At 40.0% G+C, this 19,794-nt stretch overlaps 1 protein-coding gene across 1 annotated transcript in view; it reads left to right on the forward strand.

Annotated features, from left to right (window-relative positions):
* The window catches only part of LOC308101414 (uncharacterized protein), a 50,688-nt gene that overhangs the window by 26,305 nt on the left and 4,589 nt on the right, over positions 1-19,794 (forward strand). The window contains exons 32-56 of the mRNA XM_080450834.1: positions 707-778; positions 1,240-1,279; positions 2,015-2,078; positions 3,294-3,639; positions 3,869-4,267; positions 7,995-8,150; positions 9,171-9,230; positions 9,407-9,451; positions 10,039-10,095; positions 10,319-10,390; positions 10,520-10,579; positions 11,292-11,363; positions 12,197-12,256; positions 12,460-12,531; positions 14,204-14,251; positions 14,758-14,826; positions 15,172-15,240; positions 15,514-15,591; positions 15,686-15,733; positions 16,306-16,365; positions 16,702-16,776; positions 17,094-17,171; positions 17,675-17,728; positions 17,823-17,864; positions 18,550-18,630. Of these exons, the coding sequence (XP_080306960.1) occupies positions 707-778; positions 1,240-1,279; positions 2,015-2,078; positions 3,294-3,639; positions 3,869-4,267; positions 7,995-8,150; positions 9,171-9,230; positions 9,407-9,451; positions 10,039-10,095; positions 10,319-10,390; positions 10,520-10,579; positions 11,292-11,363; positions 12,197-12,256; positions 12,460-12,531; positions 14,204-14,251; positions 14,758-14,826; positions 15,172-15,240; positions 15,514-15,591; positions 15,686-15,733; positions 16,306-16,365; positions 16,702-16,776; positions 17,094-17,171; positions 17,675-17,728; positions 17,823-17,864; positions 18,550-18,630 (2,277 nt within the window). The remainder of the gene's footprint in view (positions 1-706; positions 779-1,239; positions 1,280-2,014; positions 2,079-3,293; positions 3,640-3,868; positions 4,268-7,994; positions 8,151-9,170; positions 9,231-9,406; positions 9,452-10,038; positions 10,096-10,318; positions 10,391-10,519; positions 10,580-11,291; positions 11,364-12,196; positions 12,257-12,459; positions 12,532-14,203; positions 14,252-14,757; positions 14,827-15,171; positions 15,241-15,513; positions 15,592-15,685; positions 15,734-16,305; positions 16,366-16,701; positions 16,777-17,093; positions 17,172-17,674; positions 17,729-17,822; positions 17,865-18,549; positions 18,631-19,794) is intronic.

Raw genomic sequence — 19,794 nt, forward strand, 5'->3', positions numbered from 1 at the left:
CTGTATAATGGTTTGCAGTTGGAACTGCTGCCTCAGATGAACACCCAATAAACTTTGATCTGGCTAATAAAAACGTAAGAATCTATGTCAGTTTGCAGCGCATCACTATGATTAAGAATGACAGTAGAAGCACTGTGGTCATACACAAACTTTGGATTGAATTGATACAATATTTGTTATTTTACACATTTAAATGAGAATAAATCAAACAGTCTCCTAAGCTTATATTGGGCCCTGAATAAGATAATGGCTTATGTTTTCTGTAACCGCTCTTTTGTCAATATGAAGTTGTTTATGGGCCAGACTCCTTTTATCTTCCCGTTTGTCAGAGTCAGACTCTGAGCTCTGAATGCGTTACACACACACACACACACACACACACACACACACACACACACACACACACACACACACACACACACACACACACACACACACACCTACACACCTCATCCCATAGACATGTGACACAACTGGTTCAGCTGCATCAGCGGGATGTAAACAGTTTAGAAATCTGATAGGCCATGGAACTACCTTACATAGTGCACACAGCTGTGGCTCAAATTACTGTGTGTCAATGTGCTGATGGCTGATGTCAAATACCTTTACACACAACGCAAAGGAGAATTTATTTTCTCTCTCTCTCTTTCTCACCCACTCTCTCTTATTTTTGCATTCCCCGCTCATCTCTTCTTCTATCACACAGGCGGAGTGGTTGGCATCCCAGAAGGATGATGAGCATGTGGCAACGGGAGTGGAAGAAGGCGAGGATGAGGGGGTCAGTTTCAATCAATCAAGCAAACTAATTGTTTTGTAATAAAAAGCAATACAATGTGCTTAATTTTAAGTGAAAGTATACAGATGAAAAGTAGTTAAAATTGATAAAACGATGGAACAGACACACATGAACTATTTTGACAAGGCATCGCAGAGATTTTGTAATCACATGTGTTTGTGTCTGTCTGCAGCTAATCTTGCAAACTACTAGGCATGTCGTGCATGCTGCCAGCAAGCCAAAGACCTCATTGTCCGAATATTTTTTCAAATCTGTCATTTTTGTGAATTAATTCATCGCAGCGCAATTGTCCCTTCAGGCTATGGGATACACGTCCCACGAGGCTCTGGGTTTCATGTAGTTAATGTTGCGTCTTTTCGCCGTTTATTGGAATAAAGTGTGCTTGTTAAAGAAATGAATTTGCTACAGGTATTCTGTTCCTACAGCGTGTGCTTGTGTTACAGGACACCGACAGCTTGATGGAATGGTGGAACACAGTGGAACGTAAGTCTCTATTGTAAATCTCATGGTGTACATTGTAGCAATTGGTATCGCCTTTGATGGAGGCCACATGAAAATAATGTCAATTAAATACAACTTGATGCGACTATGATCTTTTCTGTGCACGACACTTGGTTGCAACCAAGTACAAATCAGGCTTTACCACAAGCTCACAGTTTTAACGTATACACAGGCTTTTGTGAGCACCCCAGACAGTTTTTAAAACTGTCTGGGGTGGTCACAAAAGCCCAAGTAGACGCAAAAATTACCCCAAACATGTTTGAAAGTGAAATATCCCTTTAACCCATCTTGTTACTTTGTACTGCTTTCAGAATGGGTGAGGTTTTCACTGAGACGCTATTTAATTAATAATATATTATGTTTAATATTTTCCTGTATGATGACATACATACTTATTCATCTACAAACTCTATACATACTTATTCATCTACAAACTCTATCTATACGGTGCATAGTGTATTTTTAGAACATGTATGTATTGATCTCATCATGCTATCGTGACAAACTGAGCAATCAGCTGACTTAACTGAAGGTGTAAATAGTGTGTACTGTCTTGATTTGACTGTCGACTAATCTCCTTCCAAGTGTACACCCATCAATCGTCACACCTGTCGCCTTTGTTTGGAAGACTCCACTCAGCATTCACACTACGCACCCTGAAGAAGACACTGTTTGCTGAAACATCAGTTTTAAAAAAAGAAATGTTTTTTTTTATAGAATGGGATGAAGTGACATCAGACGATGACTGCGCTTGCAAAATCATGGAGGAAGATGAGTCCAAGTATGTGTGTGTGTGTGCTGTTGTGAATGAAACAACTTCCTACCAGTTTTATCTTGACTACACTGCAGTGATTCTCAAACTTTTTCATTTCAAGGACCCCTAAGATTACTATGCATTAGGCCAGTGGTTCTCAACCTTTTCAGACCCCCGAAAATGATCACATTTGAACTGGGGACCCCCCCACCCTGACAAGCACTCGGAATTGTAGGAGTTGAGGCATTACATTTTGTTTGACTCTGTTCCACAGATAAATATTGTGAAATGTGAGCAGCTTGTAGATCAGTTATTTTCTCAGTTTTTGCCTCTTTCTTAATTATTATTATTTGACCATTTTGGCAACTTTTGAGGTATTTGGTTCCATTTGTACACTCTCAGAGTTAACAATCATTTAGCTGGAGGCCCTCAAGGACCCCTGGGTGATCCCAGACACCACTGAGAACCACTGATATACTCTACTGAAAAATAGATGATCAGAATCAGATAAATGGTTTATCTACCAACGTTTCAGCCGTTTGCGTTTCATTGTCATCATTATTATCAATCGTCCATAGTCCTGTTATCTCTCAATATGTGTTTGTTTAGTTATTTCTGCCTCCGTTAAGTTGCTTTGGAAGAGCACAATCAGTTCATTACATTGACAATACTACATGACAAACTAAGCATGACATATTTACTGCATACAAATAAATAAAAAAAACTATTACATACCGTTTAACCTGCAAGCAAATAAATCAACATTTCTTGATTTTGCTGTAGCTGTGTTAAAGGAGTAGTTCACCCAAAAAATTACTTATTTTCTATCAATTACACACCCCATGAAGCATTGAATTCATGGAGATTCTTTTGTTTTTGTCGCATTCCTGTCACATTCCTAAGCCAATAATTTGATTACCGGCAGAAAGATGCTAATGTTTCCGGTAGGTCACTCAAAGGAGACTTTGAGTCTCCTACCGGAGAGACCGCCAGTCATGAAATTATTGGCTTAGGAATGCGACAAAAACTAAAAAAATCCATGAATTCAATGCTTCATGGGGTGTGTAATTGAAAGAAAATAAGTAATTTTTTGGGAGAACTACTCCTTTAAGCTTTTACTGGTTTAGCTGTTGCTGTGAAGTAGCTGTGTAATGAGCAGGATCATGTACAGTGAGGCCCCCTACTGTCTGGGTTTATTTTCCAATAATGACCACCTGCATTAGTAACCATTACCCTTCTCAGGTCTTTCCAAGAGCTGGCAGAGAAGGTTCACCGTGGCCTGCAGGTTTTCAACAAGGTGTTCACCGAGCACGCCGAGGTCCTGTGGCACTACATCATCACGCTGCACGCCATCGCGGACGACATCAGCACCTTCCACAAAAAGGCCAAGGTTGCCAGCATCACCGGCGGCACGACCACGGCCGTGGGCGGCATCACGGCCATCGCCGGCCTCGCTCTGGCTCCCCTCACCATGGGCGTCTCGCTCATTGTGACTGCCATCGGGGTAGGCGTGGCCACGGCTGGCGGGATCGCCTCGGCCTCTGCGGCCATCTCGGACAACGTTAACAACGTGCACGACCGCAAAAAGGTTTGAATTTAAATCAAGTTTGGGGATATTTTTTTAAATCATTAAAACAACTAACCGCTGCAAAAGTCATTTGATCATTTTCCCAGTTTATTGATATCCTCTTGATTGGTATGAGATGTGATATGATATGATTATGATATCCTCTTTTCAGGAAATGGGGCATCGTGCACTTTTCAGCTCTTAAACATAGCTCTACTGTATCTCTGCTTCTTTCCTTCCCTTCCTACAGGTGGAGGCGGTACTGCAAGACTACGAGAATCACCTTCTGGACCTTGTGAAGATCCTGCACTTTGTCAATGAGGGCCTCTACCGGCTACGGGGCCACTCCTTCCTGAGGGCCGGCAATCAGCATTACTCCGAGGACTGGGAGGTGCGCAGGTCTGTGCAGTTGACCGGCCTGGTCGACGGGCCTGTGAGGCGGGCGTCAGAGATCACAGACGACGCCCTGGCCTCGGTCATGGGACTTTTCAAGGGCATGGACCGGTTCTTCCTCAAGGATTCGCGTGAGCTAAAGAAAGGCTGTAAGAAAGAGGTGGTGGGTCAGATAAAAGATGTTGCTAACATACTCAACAATGGGTTGGTGGAGCTCAACGCCATCCGGGAGGAACTGCAGGATGCCAATGGAAACTATTGAGCTGCTGTCCTCCCATCGTTCAACATGGCCAAGGTGTTTTTTCTTTACATTTTTCTTGATACCATTGCAATGCAATTTAAATGACACGTATGTAAATCAACTCGACACATAAAGTGCCATGTAAACTTTGATTCAAGTAAGGAATGGGTTTTTATTTCCAGAACAATTATTTGTTTTGTACAAACATGTTGATGCTATGCAGAGTATTCTGTATATTACTGGACAGTGGACACTATAGGTTGATGATAAATATCAAACTGTCCTCCCATCATTCGCCATGGTTTTAAATGTCGGTCACTGTCCCCCTCTACTGGTTAAATCGGGAACTGTCCTTTTTGTGTTTGTTTTGCTGTTGAAAGGGTAGTTATTATTAGAACTGTTGATTGGGATCAGCTTTTAAACCACTTACATCATTTTGATATGGGTGAACAATAGACATGACCAAAACATGATATGTAATTTTTACTAATGTAATTCGACACACACGCAGCAGTAACGTTTTTGTGTGTGTGCATGTGTGCTGAAGAGACTTTGGATATAGCAACTGTGGTGTGCTTTCTCATTTGTCATATATTCCTTATTGCACTGAGGGAAGAGGTAGTAGAATCGTAAAATAGATGTAGCTTCCAGCTTGGAAGCATTTATTTTTTTAAACCATAAAAGTTGCTGTTATTGGGGGGAAAGCTTTTAAATGTTTTCTTGATACCATTGCTATACAATTTAAATGACACTATGTAAATCAACTCGACACATACAGTGCCATGTAAACTTTGATTCAAGTAAGGAAAAGGGTCGTTTTATTTCCAGAAGAATGATTTGTTTTGTACAAACATGTTGATGCTTTGCAGAGTATGCTGTATATAACGCTTATTGCACATGTTAAGCCTTTTGCACAATTCACTGTTTTCTGTTGCATGTCAGTTACAAACATTCTGGTAACTTTCATGTACTGAATGTGTTTGTCTGTTTGTCAACACTGAAAAACGAATATTTATGCTTGATTTTCACCTGTACAGCAATACCTCTATCACTGCTGGTAATGCATTAATGACTTTATTAATAAATACATATAATTCTGAATCCATTTGGTGAATTCTGCTCATGTTTGGATGTGAATGATGGACCCTGGTATTTATTTATCTTTAATACATTGTAACGTGACATGTCACTTAACAAGTCAACATACAGTAACTTAGTTATCACTACTTCATGCGTAGTAAAACTGTATGTATGCATTACGTTTGATCTGCATAGACTAGAGAAAGTGGATACAGGTGATGAATGAGAAGCAACTTCAACAGTGAAAAAATTGTGAGGAAGAGCTTTGTACTCGAAACGTCACAGCTTTTTTTTTGGTGCAATACTTCATCTGTCGCATTGGAGCCCTCAGTGTGCGAGCGTTTGTTTATTTATTTCTTCTCAAGCAACTTCAACAGTGACACACATACGCAAAACAATAACACAAACATAAATGGCCTACCTGTGTGTTAGCCAGAGAAGAGCGAGACTGGTTAGGACGTGTGGGTAATGTTGAAACAGTGTTTCAACACACAGACAGACACGACACGCGAGTACAATTTCCTGCTGCTTTGCTGCCTGTGGGCACTGGGCAGGAAACTGACTGGACATAAACAGATACGCTTTATCTACATACGTAGCCTTGGGTCAAGACGGTCATAGTATATGACAGTTTTGTATCAAGGCTACATACTAGTAGTAGCCTATACAGATAGCAGAGAATGAGATGCATGAGGGACTTTTCAGCTTTGAGCTGAATTTGTGTATGATTAACCTCGCGTCACCAAGCTTTCCACCAGTGTATGATAAAACAAGAATCAAGAAGAATCACTTTATTTGTCACTCTCCCCATGTAGGCCTACCTACATACATACACAAATAATATGAAATACCATTCCCCCTCAGCCACTTGCAGTGCAACATGAAACATCAAGCCTATCTGAGATTTAAAAAAAAGACCAAAACTAAAACACAAATAGTAATAGGCCTACAAGCCTGTGTGTGTGTGTGTGTGTGTGTGTGTGTGTGTGTGTGGTGGTATGTGAAGGTCATTACATCATATAGGTCTCCTAACCACGCCCAGATACAGGTGCGCCAGGCAGAAAGTATAGCTACACTTTGGGGGCGGGGCGGCGCTCTCACTGGAAAGACAAACTTTTCTGCAGAGGAAAGACAGGCGCATCAAATGTCAACCTGGAGTCATTGTCGTAGCTTTCAGCCAAACAACAGAAACCAGTCCATGAAATCAGAGCACAAGGAAGAGAGAGAGCAAACTATATAACTCTAGTAACCAAACCGCGACGGCCCAGCTTAATGTTCTGGTAAAACCCGTTTGACTTTCCTCGCTACTTTCCTCGCAAGTGAAGTGACTGACGGAGTTCTCCTTGACCGTGTTCTCATTGAAAGTTTATTTTTGTATCGGTTTTTAGCCTGTTTTTTAAATTCTGCACCGAGGTAGGTTTCCCATACGAGTCATAAATAATATTGTGTTCGCGCGGGGTTCAATAATGATTGTATGTAGTAGTTTGTATGTAATAGAGAAATTCTAGCTGTAGAACACAACTCTCGTAGACGTATTTATGATTCTGACGTTTTCAATCTACGAGAGTTGTAGGGCTCACGCCCCATGGAGACAGGGACTTTCTGCACTATGCCACGTAGACACTCCAAACATGTACAAATTGAAAATAAAGGTGCTTACCCCCAAGCCCCAAATGTTAACTGGCTCTACGCGGTAGTAGTTTAATGTAATAATCCATATCTTTCAATAAAGAAGTGTTTTAATGCCGTCTGTGGCCGAACGCCATTTTTTCACCCTCGTTTACTTCCTGTTTACATTTAGTGTAATTCCGGGTTTCACCGGATGCGCCCCGTCGGGAACTTCCGACAGAATCGGCCACAGACGGCATTAAAACACTTCTTTATTGAAAGATATGGATTATTACATTAAACTACTACCGCGTAGAGACTACGAGAGTTGTATTCTACAGTTAGATAAATTCCATTAACCAGATCTGTAGGGGGCGCAGTGGAGTAACTAAACACTTTTTCCCACCCGGTGGAATATTTTCTTTTCTGGTCAAAAAGTTTATTTTAGACGTGAGGTGGTGGGCTCCGAGTGTTCCCACTAAGGAAAGTAGGCTTTCAACATCTTAAAACAGTCTTTGTTTTGGTGAGTAGCGAAAGTGCCTTTTCTATTTTTTACTAAAGACGAGAGGCTGCGCTACCGGAGGCGGGCAACGGCTCCAAAAGTACCATAGCGTTAAGGAGAAGTCCTTCTAAGCGCTATGGACCAGAGCTAAATATTGTGTTCGCGTGGGGGCTCGTTTGTATGTGAACTTTGTGAAGCATTCTTTCCTGTGTGTGCGTGTCACAAAAGACCGCAACACGTATAGCAAGCCAGGCTTATGGTTTACACTTCATCGTACGACGGTGTCGCGCCACAGACCACAGCTGATCTACAAGCTCACAGATCGTCTCACCGCGACCCCGTCGTGAGCTTGTAGCTCGGCCATTTTTGGGGCACAGTAGGCACTGGGCAGCCAGCTGGGCTGGTGTGGTGAACGCTGAGCAGCCAGCCGGTCACAAGGCATTGTGTAAAACAATTGAAAGCATTGTGTTGTTGACAGCTGACTGCTGCTGCATATTGGATATTATTAGTCTGGATTCTAGAATAAAAGTTTTGTGGATATTAGAGTAAAAGGTAAAAGTCTCCCTGTCTCTCTCACTGTCTCTCTCTGTCTCTCTGTCTGTCTCTCTCTCCCCCCAGTGTGTGTGTAGTAAACTGAACATGTTTCGAAGGGATAAAGGCAGAACAGGAGCAACTACCCCATCTGTCCCCCCTCGACCCAGCAGGGAGGTACAGTATTTTGTGTGTGTGTGTGTGTGCGCGCGCGTGCATGTATACATACAGGTGCTTTAAATTGCAAGAGGGCTACTTGTTATGGGCCCTATGGCAACATGTGTGTGTGTGCATGTACATACAGGTGCTTTATTGCAAGAGAGGGCTGCTTGTTATGGGCCCTGTGGCAACATGTTGTGTATCACTATATTTATTAAACAACATAAACAGTGGGATCCTTGAGGGATGTTGAAAATCTTGGGACAAATTTCACAAGTTTCAAAGTAATATTTCATACAAATGTTGATTCTGGTCGAGCAGCATCGGCAGAGAGACAATTAGGAGTTGCATAACAAGTTCAACACATGAAGCTGAATTAGCTCTTCATTAAACCTCAGTTTTTAATTCACCATATGAAAGCAAAACGTAAAGCTATATAACACATGATATTGTGGGTTATTGTGAATGGGGCGGCCATAGCTAAATGCCGGGCTGAAAGGACTCCGGAGGTACGATTCCATCTCTCAGCAATGTGTCTAAGCAAGACACTTAACCCCTAACTGCTCCCCCCCTCCTCGCTCCTTCGTGGGCAGCACTCAGCTGGGTGAAGCTGAAAACTGAAGTTCCCCTGTGGGATGTAATGGGGGGGAAAAAAGAACTAAGCGTTTTTATCACGATTGATTGACATCTTTATTTATGAAATGCATATATACATACTTTATTTTTAGGATAAAACAATGAAGCTCGAGAGCTTACTTTGATCATTGAACACAACACGCTTTGTCGTGTGATCTGTTGATATATATTCTTTCCCACGACACCGGCCAGCAAGCCATGAATTTCAGGACAGTCCTGGACAAAATGCCACAGCGCTTTTGCAAATTGGCAAGGCATGAGCAAAGGGAGTGTGCTGTGGGCTTCAAGTGTCCCAAATATATTAGCTGTGGCCAGTGTTTTTCATATTTTTAAACATATGATGTGGTGGTGTTTCTTTTTGCTGTAACCTATGGGAGATGTCATGGTTATGTTTGTCACCAGGAGCTGGACAACCCCCTTGCGCACAGTCTGAGTGAGGGAGAGATGAACGCTGTCTCACAGGTAGAGATGGACACACACACACACACACACACACACACACACACACACACACACACACACACACACACACACACACACACACACACACACACACACACACACACACACACACACACACACACACACCCGCGTACATAATAACCCACTATACCATTACGTGTAATTGTTTCTTGCAGGAGAACAACAGTGATGTAAAGAGTGAGTCTGTACCAAAGAACAAGGTGAGAGCATATAATTCATGCAGATTCTTTCTTCCTTCTCCCCCCCCCCCCCCCCCCCCCTATTTTCATCTTTTGTGCAAATACATCAAACTTATACTAAACCCACCAGCTCAGTAGCCTTGTGGTTAGAGTGTCCGCCCTGTGATTGGGAGGTCGGGTTTCAAATCCCCCGGCCGGGTCACACCAAAGTCTATTAAAAAGAATGTGACGCAATTCCTTCTTGCTTGCCCCCATGCGTCATGTCCAGGGGGTGTAGGTATACATCATGTCTGGGGGAAGTAGTTGTACATAAAGCCACCTCACGCTACAGAAACAGGATATGGGCTCCTGCCCTATGGGCCACATGGCTCGGGAACCATTCATTCCCAAGGCTTCCTACTTATTTACTATACTAAGCCTTTTGTGCTGTATCTAGGATCATGTGATAAAGGTTTCTGTGACTTATCATTATTCCTCACCATTCTGCATAGATCATTTTAACTGATCTCAAAAGTAAAGTCTTTATAATTTACATACAAACCCTGTTCTCAACAATGATACGTCACGTCTGTTTTATATTGATTGATATGCATGTTTTTTCAATTTAGAGCACAGGAGTGATGGGGGTCATGCAGAAGGTCAACCCGTTCAAATCCACCTCACAGGTAACTATCATGTCACTATATGATGTCAGTTTATTCAAAGCAAGTACAGTAAGTTATGAGAAAATAACCACGTCAGATTGCTTATAGTCCTTAATGTCAATAGAGAATGACACGTCTTGGCTGATCACAATGGTATATTTACCCAAGGCGGTCTGTTATTTGTCAGTGCTTTGGTATAAATCACAAAATCCAACATCAGCATTGAACCTTCTTGTTGGTTTAGGTCTCTCCCACGGTCAGTAAAGCTTCTTCGTCAGAATCACTGGAAAAGGGAAATGCTTCAGAATCCACACAGGTGAATGGATAAGGATAATGACAGTTACTTTTATAATCAAAGTTCAGCTTTGGTGTCGGTTTTCATGTGAAGAGTACACTATACATTGTCTCATGACTTGATCTGATTCTTTCTTTTTACATTGTGTAGAACCCTGGTAGGCTGAAAGGAGTCATGCAGAAAGTCAATCCATTCAAGACCACGTCACAGGTAAAAACACAATACTGTACATCAAAGGACAAACACATTTGTTGTAATTGTGGGGTCTTCTGTAAAATGACACTTTAAAGCAAAGGGACACTTTGGTAGATGTTTGTGTAGTTATTTGCCATGATGTAACTTAACATATTGGCGAGATATCGTCAATGGTTGCTCCGTTGATTAGAATTAATATTCCAAAATAGTCTCCTCATTGACTTACATTGCACAGAGAAACAGGTCTCAAAGCCACTCTTTTAGCACACAAACATACACAAGCAAAGCGGGTTTTGCCAATTTATTGTCAAGTTGAAATTTTTATGAAAACAGAAAAATAAATGTCTGATTTTGTAATGTCGCAGATTGGCAGAATCCACTTTTTTTGCATTCATTTATGGGCTGTACAGTATGTGCACATAAATGAGAATAATTATGTAAATGATTTTGGAATAATAATTTCTAATATTCTAACTGAGCAACTATTAAAGATATCTCACCAATATTTGGAGTTATGTCATGGCAATGTAACTACAGTACACAACCCAAACCTCTACCAAAGTGTCATTTAGCTCGAGGCCGATTCTACAAATGCCTTCTAAATCAGTAGTTCTCAAACCTTCCCAGTTTTAATGGGTTAAATTACCATCACAAACTATATTACTCTACACATTACATTACCATTGATCCCCTTCAGTCATTGAGTCAAAGTGTATTCTCCATCCAGGTCTCTTCTACAGTCAGTAAAGCTCCTTCGACAGAGTCCCTGGAAAAGGGAGGTCGTCCACCATCCACACAGGTGAGAGTCTTGCAGACGTGTTGCCATATTCTCTGAGAGGATTATTACAAGTGTTGACCAATGAATAGTTGGGCCGGTTATCAGCTCTGATTATTGCTCTTTTCACTATTGACCATATCAACTGTTGTTGTGTGATACAACAAAAACAAACATCTGGAATGTGGAGTGCTGATATGAGGAACCAGTCTCTGTGAGGTTGGTTGCGTAACACTGAATAAAACCATTAATAAGAAATATTGACTTTACTTTACTTATTTGTTTATTTAGACGGGACACTGCATATTAATGAACAATATATATATATATATCAATGTAATGTAAATACAACGGATTTAGCAAAGATGCTAATTTACATCCCCTGTCCCCATAAAAAAACATAAAAACAAGCAGATAATAGAGTACATTACATTACATTACACAGGGAAAACAGAGCATAATACATAAATACAAAAACAGAGGTACGAAACGGGTACAGAAGGTGCAAAGTATATCTATTTAAGGCTAAGAGTAAAACAAATGTTTACTTGGCTTATATATTATTGCACTAAGAAAATAGCTTTTAGAGGGCAATATATATTTGTATGCTAAAGTGAATTGTGTGTGTAAAGGGCAGTATTACTTTCAAGTAGCACCGGATACGTTGTCAGGATGCGTAAGCTCTAACCATGCCAAATGGCGTAGATCACGATATACGACGACTGAATATCCCCGTACCTAAAAGTATCATCCTGCTGTGAGGATCATTTAGACTGTGTCTTTTAAAATCAGTAACTTTCTGTGTGTTTTGTGACTGTATGCGGTGGATTGAGATGGTTAATTTTGTTTCATGACAGAACCCTGGTATGTTCAAAGGAGTCATGCAGAAAGTCAATCCATTCAAATCCACATCACAGGTAACGACCAACTCTACACATTGGGACGTTTTTGAAAGTATAAAATAGGGCTCAAGTAATTAAACCGGGGAAAGACGACTCTTATGCCATATCACAATATTACGAAAATCCCTGACGATTATTACTCTCATATGTCAATATTGATATAATATCTATATATTGCCCAGCACTACAGTACCATTGAGCTTCTCTGTTGTTGTCAGGCCTCTTCTGCAGTCAGCAAAGCTTCTTCATCAGAGTCACTAGAACAGAGGAACACCCCAGAGTCCACACAGGTAAGCAGATGGTGGTGATGATGATCAGTGATGGAAGAAGTACTCACATTTTGTACTTAAGTAAAAGTATCAATACCCTATTGTAGAAATAGTCTGGTACAAGTTCGGTGTTCTTAATTGAGTAAAAGTACAAAAGTACATTGGCATTAAAATATACTTAAAAGTAAAAGTACTCATCATTATGCAGAAGGTCCAATTTTTCAAATGTATTAACATCCTTATATATAGCAGATCTACAAGCTCACAACGCGTCGCTTTCGGCTATTTTCTAATAGCCAAAGTGTATATATAGGGCTGAAGTGGTTAATGTATGTTTTGTAATAATAATCAAAATCTGCAAAGTAACTAGTAACTAAAGTTTTCAAATAATTGTAGTGAAGTAAAATTATTGAAATTTGGAAATACTGTAGTTGAGTACAGTACTTGAGTAAATGTACTTAGTTACTATCCACCACTGATGATGTTGATGGTGTTGATGCATTACCACCTCTGAGACGGAATCACTTTGATTAGTTGAAGTTATGGCTGAAATCAGGATTATTAATCACGATTATTGGTAGTGGTGATCTTTTGCTTATCGGTACCTTTATATTTTTTACTTTTAAATTATATTATTATTACCATATTATACCACATGAAATGGTACCTCTGAGAATATTGTTCCTCTCCTCTGTGACCCTGGTGGATGGGGAGATGGGTTGAACTGTGTTCTGTTTACATTCAACTCTGTGTAATGATGAGACAAGAGCAAGGTGCAACAACTGACCAAATAAGGTGTATGAATACATTTCCGACTTCGAAATATTTGTCACCTCACAGGCACTATAGGGAGACACTGACAACCAAAACTGTTTTTAGGAAGTCCTTTATTAGTGCAATTCCCCTTTTTCGTGTGTACTGTATGGCTGTGGTTTTTCTTGTCATGCCGTGTGAGCCGAAGACAATGTTCCACCTAGTGTGGACAAAAAAGTTGCGGGGTGTGGCTTCTCTACCGTTCCTCTGTCTCTCAAAAGAACTACAAGCTGTTGAATAACATGTGGATTGGCAACTCTCCCAAAGGAATTTAAATCCAAAGTCTGTCTGCTTTTAAGCATAAAAGCACAAAAGTTTGTTGTGCATTGTTTGGAGTGCTGGCATGGTTTCTTTTGAGTCTTCCTGACTGTGGGAATACAACTGTTAGGGCGAGCTCCCAACGCACTTTCATTTTACCTCATTTTACCGGAATCTGCCAATGTGTGGATTCACGCAAGAGCGGATCTTTCCGCTTGTCGCGCAGACCTTGTGTTTATCCGCTCTACACGACTTGTCCATTTGAAGCGTATAACTGCCGAAGGCAGGAGCTGCTTTTCCCCCTCTGTCCAATCGGGTGAGTCGAAGGCCGACCGTCCCAAGACTCAGGAAGCAACATGGTGCTCAAGGCAGAAGGCGGTGCGGGCTACGGGGACGGTCTTGAAAGTGAGTGACCGGTGCGTCACTGTTTTTTTTTAGAATCCGCTGGCTGCAAAAAACTGTAGCCGTGCACAACCTGCGTTTAACAGCAGCCAACCATGTTTTGGTGGGAGCGCGCCCTTACAATGTTTTCTATGGATTTATTTTTTCGCCACTCAAGATTTTTTGTACATGCGTGTATTTATCTTATGAGATGCAATAAGGCCTACCTGTGTGTTTTTAGAAGCCCCGTAGGTTGAAGGGAGTCAAACCATTCAAATCCTCTGCACAGGTACAGTAACCAAGCATAAAAGGCAGTCCTGCAGGACTGCCTTTTACCAGGTACCAGGTACCTCACAATAGGAAATCATTCAAATAAGCCTTCCACACAAGGCAAAATAGGAGCAGTGGCTGATGCCCGCCTCACCTACAGTAGTATTACTACCTCCACTGTGCACAATCCCATCACAGATATCACTTATGGAGATTTGTATTAGTACCTTAGTAATGTGCACTTCACTGTAGTCAGGAATGGTGCAACTGTAAATGCAATTATTGTAAAGTACTGTGGACTCAGTAAATATTCCTGGAGAAATGAAAGGGAGATGAAAGAAGCTTGGAATGGAGCACGGGTGCCTTGGGTAGGTCTGTCGGACCAAACATTTAAAGCACAAACCAGCTGGTGCTTGTTAAAGCTACAGTGCACGTTGTTGTTGTGGAATATCTTCTTTACACAAAAAATCCAAATGCATGACCTATAATGCATCTGTCTTGTTGACTTTTCACTCTTAGCTGCAGGTGCCAACGGAGGATTCTAGCAATGTCTCTGATCTCCTAGGAACTGAAAAACAGCTTGAGGGCAAGCAGGTAAAAGAAGCTTTGAATGTTTCAATGTAGGCTGATGATATGTTCTTGGTTTACGTATGTATTAGTTATTATTAGATTATTGGTTTACTTATGTATTACTTTATTATTAGATTACTATTTTTATGCATTTGATGTATTATGATGTATTATCTTGTGTCCTTGCTTACTGTAAATCACTCTGGATTAATTAAATGCCTAAACTGTAAACGTAAGAAAGCCCATTCAAAATAACTAAAAAGTTTCCAAAAGCATTGATGTGACCTGGTAGCCATTGATCCTGTTGGGATGACTTTGAACCGTTGCGCTCTGGCACTATTGTATAACATTTTGTCTCTGTTGATGCAGAATCCAGGGGTGTTCATGGGGATGATGCAGAAAGTCAACCCATTCAAATCCTCTGCAAAGACACAGCAGGTAGCGGTCATGATGATGACAATAACAGCATGATGATAACACTGAAGATAGAATAATTCTTAAAATGAAATGGATTCATAAGTAAACATTTCAGTTTAACTATAGTTGTAGTGATCCAATTACCTCATGGATAAAAAACGTATCTTAAATATTATATGTTGTAATATTAATACATTTCAGGTACCGTATTTTGCAATTTTTGGAAATCTTTTGATATTCACCTATTATGACTTGGACGCCAGGTTGAACGTTGTTAACCTCTTGTCTTTTCAGGACACTCAGTCACTTCACAGCGACCTGTCATCCAGCGCAGGAAGCTTAGTAGACAATAACAACCTGACAGAGAAGCAGGTCAGTATACCTGTACACATCTAAACACGTCACAATCCGAAAGAAACTCACAAAATCATGCAATTAAACGTGGCTTTCTCTTTGTCACCCACAGGTGACAAAGGGCGGCACAGACAATGTGGATCCCCAGGTGACCAAACAGGTACTGGAGTCGCTGCCTAACACGTGTCACCATTAGGACTGTTACGATTACAAATGTTAGTTGACGATTAATTGTCCCACTAATAATTGTGATTAACAATTTATTTGTGTTTTTGGCATTGAACATTGGAACCGTTAAGGCTTCTTAATCAAAGATTGCACGGGGAAGATATGTCAAATAACTGAAATATAAAAAGTAATTACTTACATTTAATTAATTTTATACAAAAAAAGGTAAAAATAGCGGAAATAGCCGATCTACAAGCTTGCAACGTGTCACAAAGTGACGGGTTGTAAGCTTGTAAATCAGCTATTTCTGCTTTTTTTTTAAATGTATGAACATTTTTCAACATGGAAATGATTATGACAAAATAATTGCGACTATATCAAATAATTGCGATTATATCAAATAATTGCGTTAAAGACGATGATATAATTGTGACAGGTGTAGTCAACATACAGCAGATTTTGACGTATCATGCATTGTATAATAAGATCAATGAACACTGTTTTTCTCCATTGTCCTGAAGGCAGTTTTTAAAAGTTCCTCTGCCATGGTTTAATGTCTTACAGAACCCTGGGATGTTCCAAGGATTTGTACAGAAAGTTAACCCCTTCAAGCCCACTGCACAGGTATATATCAATCTTTTATTGGACTTGAATATACTACAACATGGTTTTATGATGTGTTAACCACTTGAACCCTATATACAGTATTTGGTCTCTCGGGGCTCTGTGCTAGGTCTGCTTCTTTTCCCCCCTCTACATCAGATCGCTTTGGTGAAAAAAGCTGTTCAACAAGATCACAGCATAACAATACGTGTTGTGAATTTTGTAGGTCTGCTATTTTTGCAGAATGTTCGCCACAGAATAGACACGCCAGGATTCTATATAAGCTTAACTTATTTCTCACCACCATGTTCATACAGTAGTGTATTGATTTATTGTTGTTGATGTATTGATTTTCAGCCTGAAGCACAGTCGATTCACAGTGACCAGTCCACAAGCTCTGAAAGTCTGGATGAAAGCACCATCGACAGACATGTAAGACATGAAGTACCATCATCAGTCATGTTGGAGAGTAGTGAATGTCCTAAATGCAACAATGGAAAATAACCTGAGAGAGAGGCTTTTGAACTGTAACTAATTAGCTAAAAGATAGTCTGTAAAATTATAATTTGATCACAAGTCTATATTAGGGGTGAGTTGTTACCTTTTAAATGGTGGTAATTTTAGAACCAAAACTGTGAGTCATAGTATAATATTGTATTGTCTTAACGATTCATAAAACTTCCAAACGGTGAGGAACTTGACATGGCGTTATGGTTTTTACTCTATTAACTCTGTAACTTCCTCCTCAGACTGTTTGGTATACTGATACAGCGGCCAGCTCTGAGGTGAAAAGCCAGCCAAAATTGGCAGAGAAGAAAAGGACACCGGTATGTGGAGGAGGATTATTTTAATTATTTTTTAAAGATTATGTAATGGTACAAACAAACATAATGGTCAAAAACATAAATTAAGACTGGTCTAAAATCACTTACAGAACAAGTAAAACTGTCATTTACTGCACAGTAAATTTGATCTGTTAAACTGATAAATAATGATCTTTACAAATGTTTAAATTAATACTTTTGCGGTGCAGTTAATGATATTGATCAGTTTATTTGCATCTTTTCCCCGACATTGTTACAGTAAACCTGTATATTAACATTTTAGTACTTCCTGAACTTGTAGAATTGTGATAAAAGTATTTCTTTATTTAGATTTTTCTTTGGGGGGCCTTTTTTGATAGTGAAGTGTCAGTGTGTTAGACAGGAAACGGGAGAGAGCGATGGGGAATGACACGCTGCAAAGGCCGTCGAGTAGTCTAGAATGCCACAGTGATGGACACTAGATATGGTAATAATTACTATGACTTCTTTGCACACTTATCTGTCAGACTTTCAGGATAAGACGGATTCTCCCAGGTGCTTTCTTTGGCTCTGGAAACAAGGTACTGATAAACAAATTGAACGTATCTTGAAAAAAAAAATCCTCTCTGCTTCATGGATTTGATGTCCTGTGATGCTCTTCTTTGTGCCTTACAGAACTCTGGCACAGAATCATCAGACACTCAGCCCATCGTTCAGGTATGTGCTGGTGTTTTTTTGGTTTCTTTTTTTTACCCCAGGTACTGTACTGCACTGAACTGGAATGAACTAAACTGTACCATACCTATCTAGTTTGCCATTGACTTGAGTGGATGGAGAAGTTTCTTCTGCATTAGGGTCTTAGTTGGGCACTGGGTGGCATTGCAGTTGCATTGTTTATTGTGTAAGCATTGTGTATGTTTTAGTTAATATTATGTAAATGCCAGTGGTTTACTGTGTGCGCCCTCTACCTTCCTCTTGATGAGAAAGGCAGATGCCATTCACTGCTATCCTACTAACTACCCCTAGAGGGCAGTCTGTGCTCATGGTTTCTTTTGTAGGTGCCTAGAGAGAATAAAAAAGAGACTTTTTTAAGTCTTCATGAGAATTTGAGTATTTCACCCCGATGAGAAACTATTGTATTGAGAGTAAACATTCAACCTTTAAAACATATATATTAAAACAAAGATAAATTGTACATATTATTATGTATATTATATTATATATAATGGATATTCCAAATATAAGGGATATTCACCTCACAAATCAGTAAAACCAATTGACAATTGTCGAGTTAGTTTAATGGTCCTCAGATAAAGTATGTGATGTAATTGTCATGATGATGTTGTTGTAATCCTCACTTTGCATCCAATTCAGTACTTTGCATTAAATTGTGTTTTTCTAGGAGGAGATCGTGGAGCTTCAGCCAGTGGACTTGGCTGAAGTACCTGTGCCCTGTGACGGAACCATCGATGACCCTTTGGATGTATGCTTCCACTATGGGATTAATATATTTTACAATGCAGCGGTTTCAGGCCAATCTGCTACAGCAGTGGTTCTCAACCTGTGGGTCAGGGCTCCCAGGGGGTCCCCAATTGATTTTGTATACAGGGTATCTTAACTTTTAAGACTTGTTTAATGCCTCTGTATTTAACTTTTCATTGAGTCAAAAGTAATCAATAGGGGTGTGCCGATATATCGTCCCGCGATATATCGTGATACGTGTTCGTGACGATATGTATCGTGTTGGGGTTTATTTTTATTTTTTTTATTTTTTTTTACAATTATAATAATCAGGCATGCAAACAGCCCGAGGTGAAAAGGGTGACAACATGTTTTTTTTTTTTCGGGTCAGGTGTCACACTATTGCCCTATTAGGATTCAAAACGGCTATTGTAGCTGACAAGCTACAAGCTTGCATGTCTGAATAATGCAAAAACTGAATTATTTGTTTGCATTTGCTTTTTTTCTCCCCCATATATTTTCATAATAAAAAAGTGCGTATCGTAATCGTATTGAAGTTGTGAGCCCAATATTGTATCGTTTCGTGAAATTAGTGTATCGGCACACCCCTAGTAATCAACAAACTATACTTTCAAAATTGTCAAATTATATAAGAAAGAGTCAATGTTGTTGAAAGTAGCTACAAGCTCACAACGCCTCGCAAAACGCGAGGCGTTGTGAGCTTGTAGATCGGCTATTTTCACAATATTTATCTGTGGAAGTCAAACAAAATGTAATGCCTCATATCAACTCCTGCATTCCAAGTGCATATCAGGGTCCCCAGTTCAAATATGATTATTTTGGGGGTCATGGCCTGAAAAGGTTGAGAACCACTGCATTATGGGATTAATATATTTTACAATGCAGAGGTTTCAGGCCAATCTGCTACAGTATGTCCATTTTGAGAAACATTTATAATTCTAAAAACTGAGTACATGATGTTCTTAACTGAAACACAATATATGTATGTGTTAATTGAAATTAATGTGTGTGTTACAGTAGATTTAGGAGTGCCAATGTGCAAGGATTCACAATATTGTTGACAACTGTCTATGCTTGCACATTGGCACACATTTGGCTTTGGGCACAAAATAAATCTGAACACGCCAATGAATAATTGTATTGCCTGTAGCCGTGTTGCTTACTA

This window comes from Gymnoscopelus braueri, assembly GCF_963280865.1.
Source record: "Gymnoscopelus braueri genome assembly, chromosome: 15".
NCBI lineage: Eukaryota > Metazoa > Chordata > Actinopteri > Myctophiformes > Myctophidae > Gymnoscopelus > Gymnoscopelus braueri.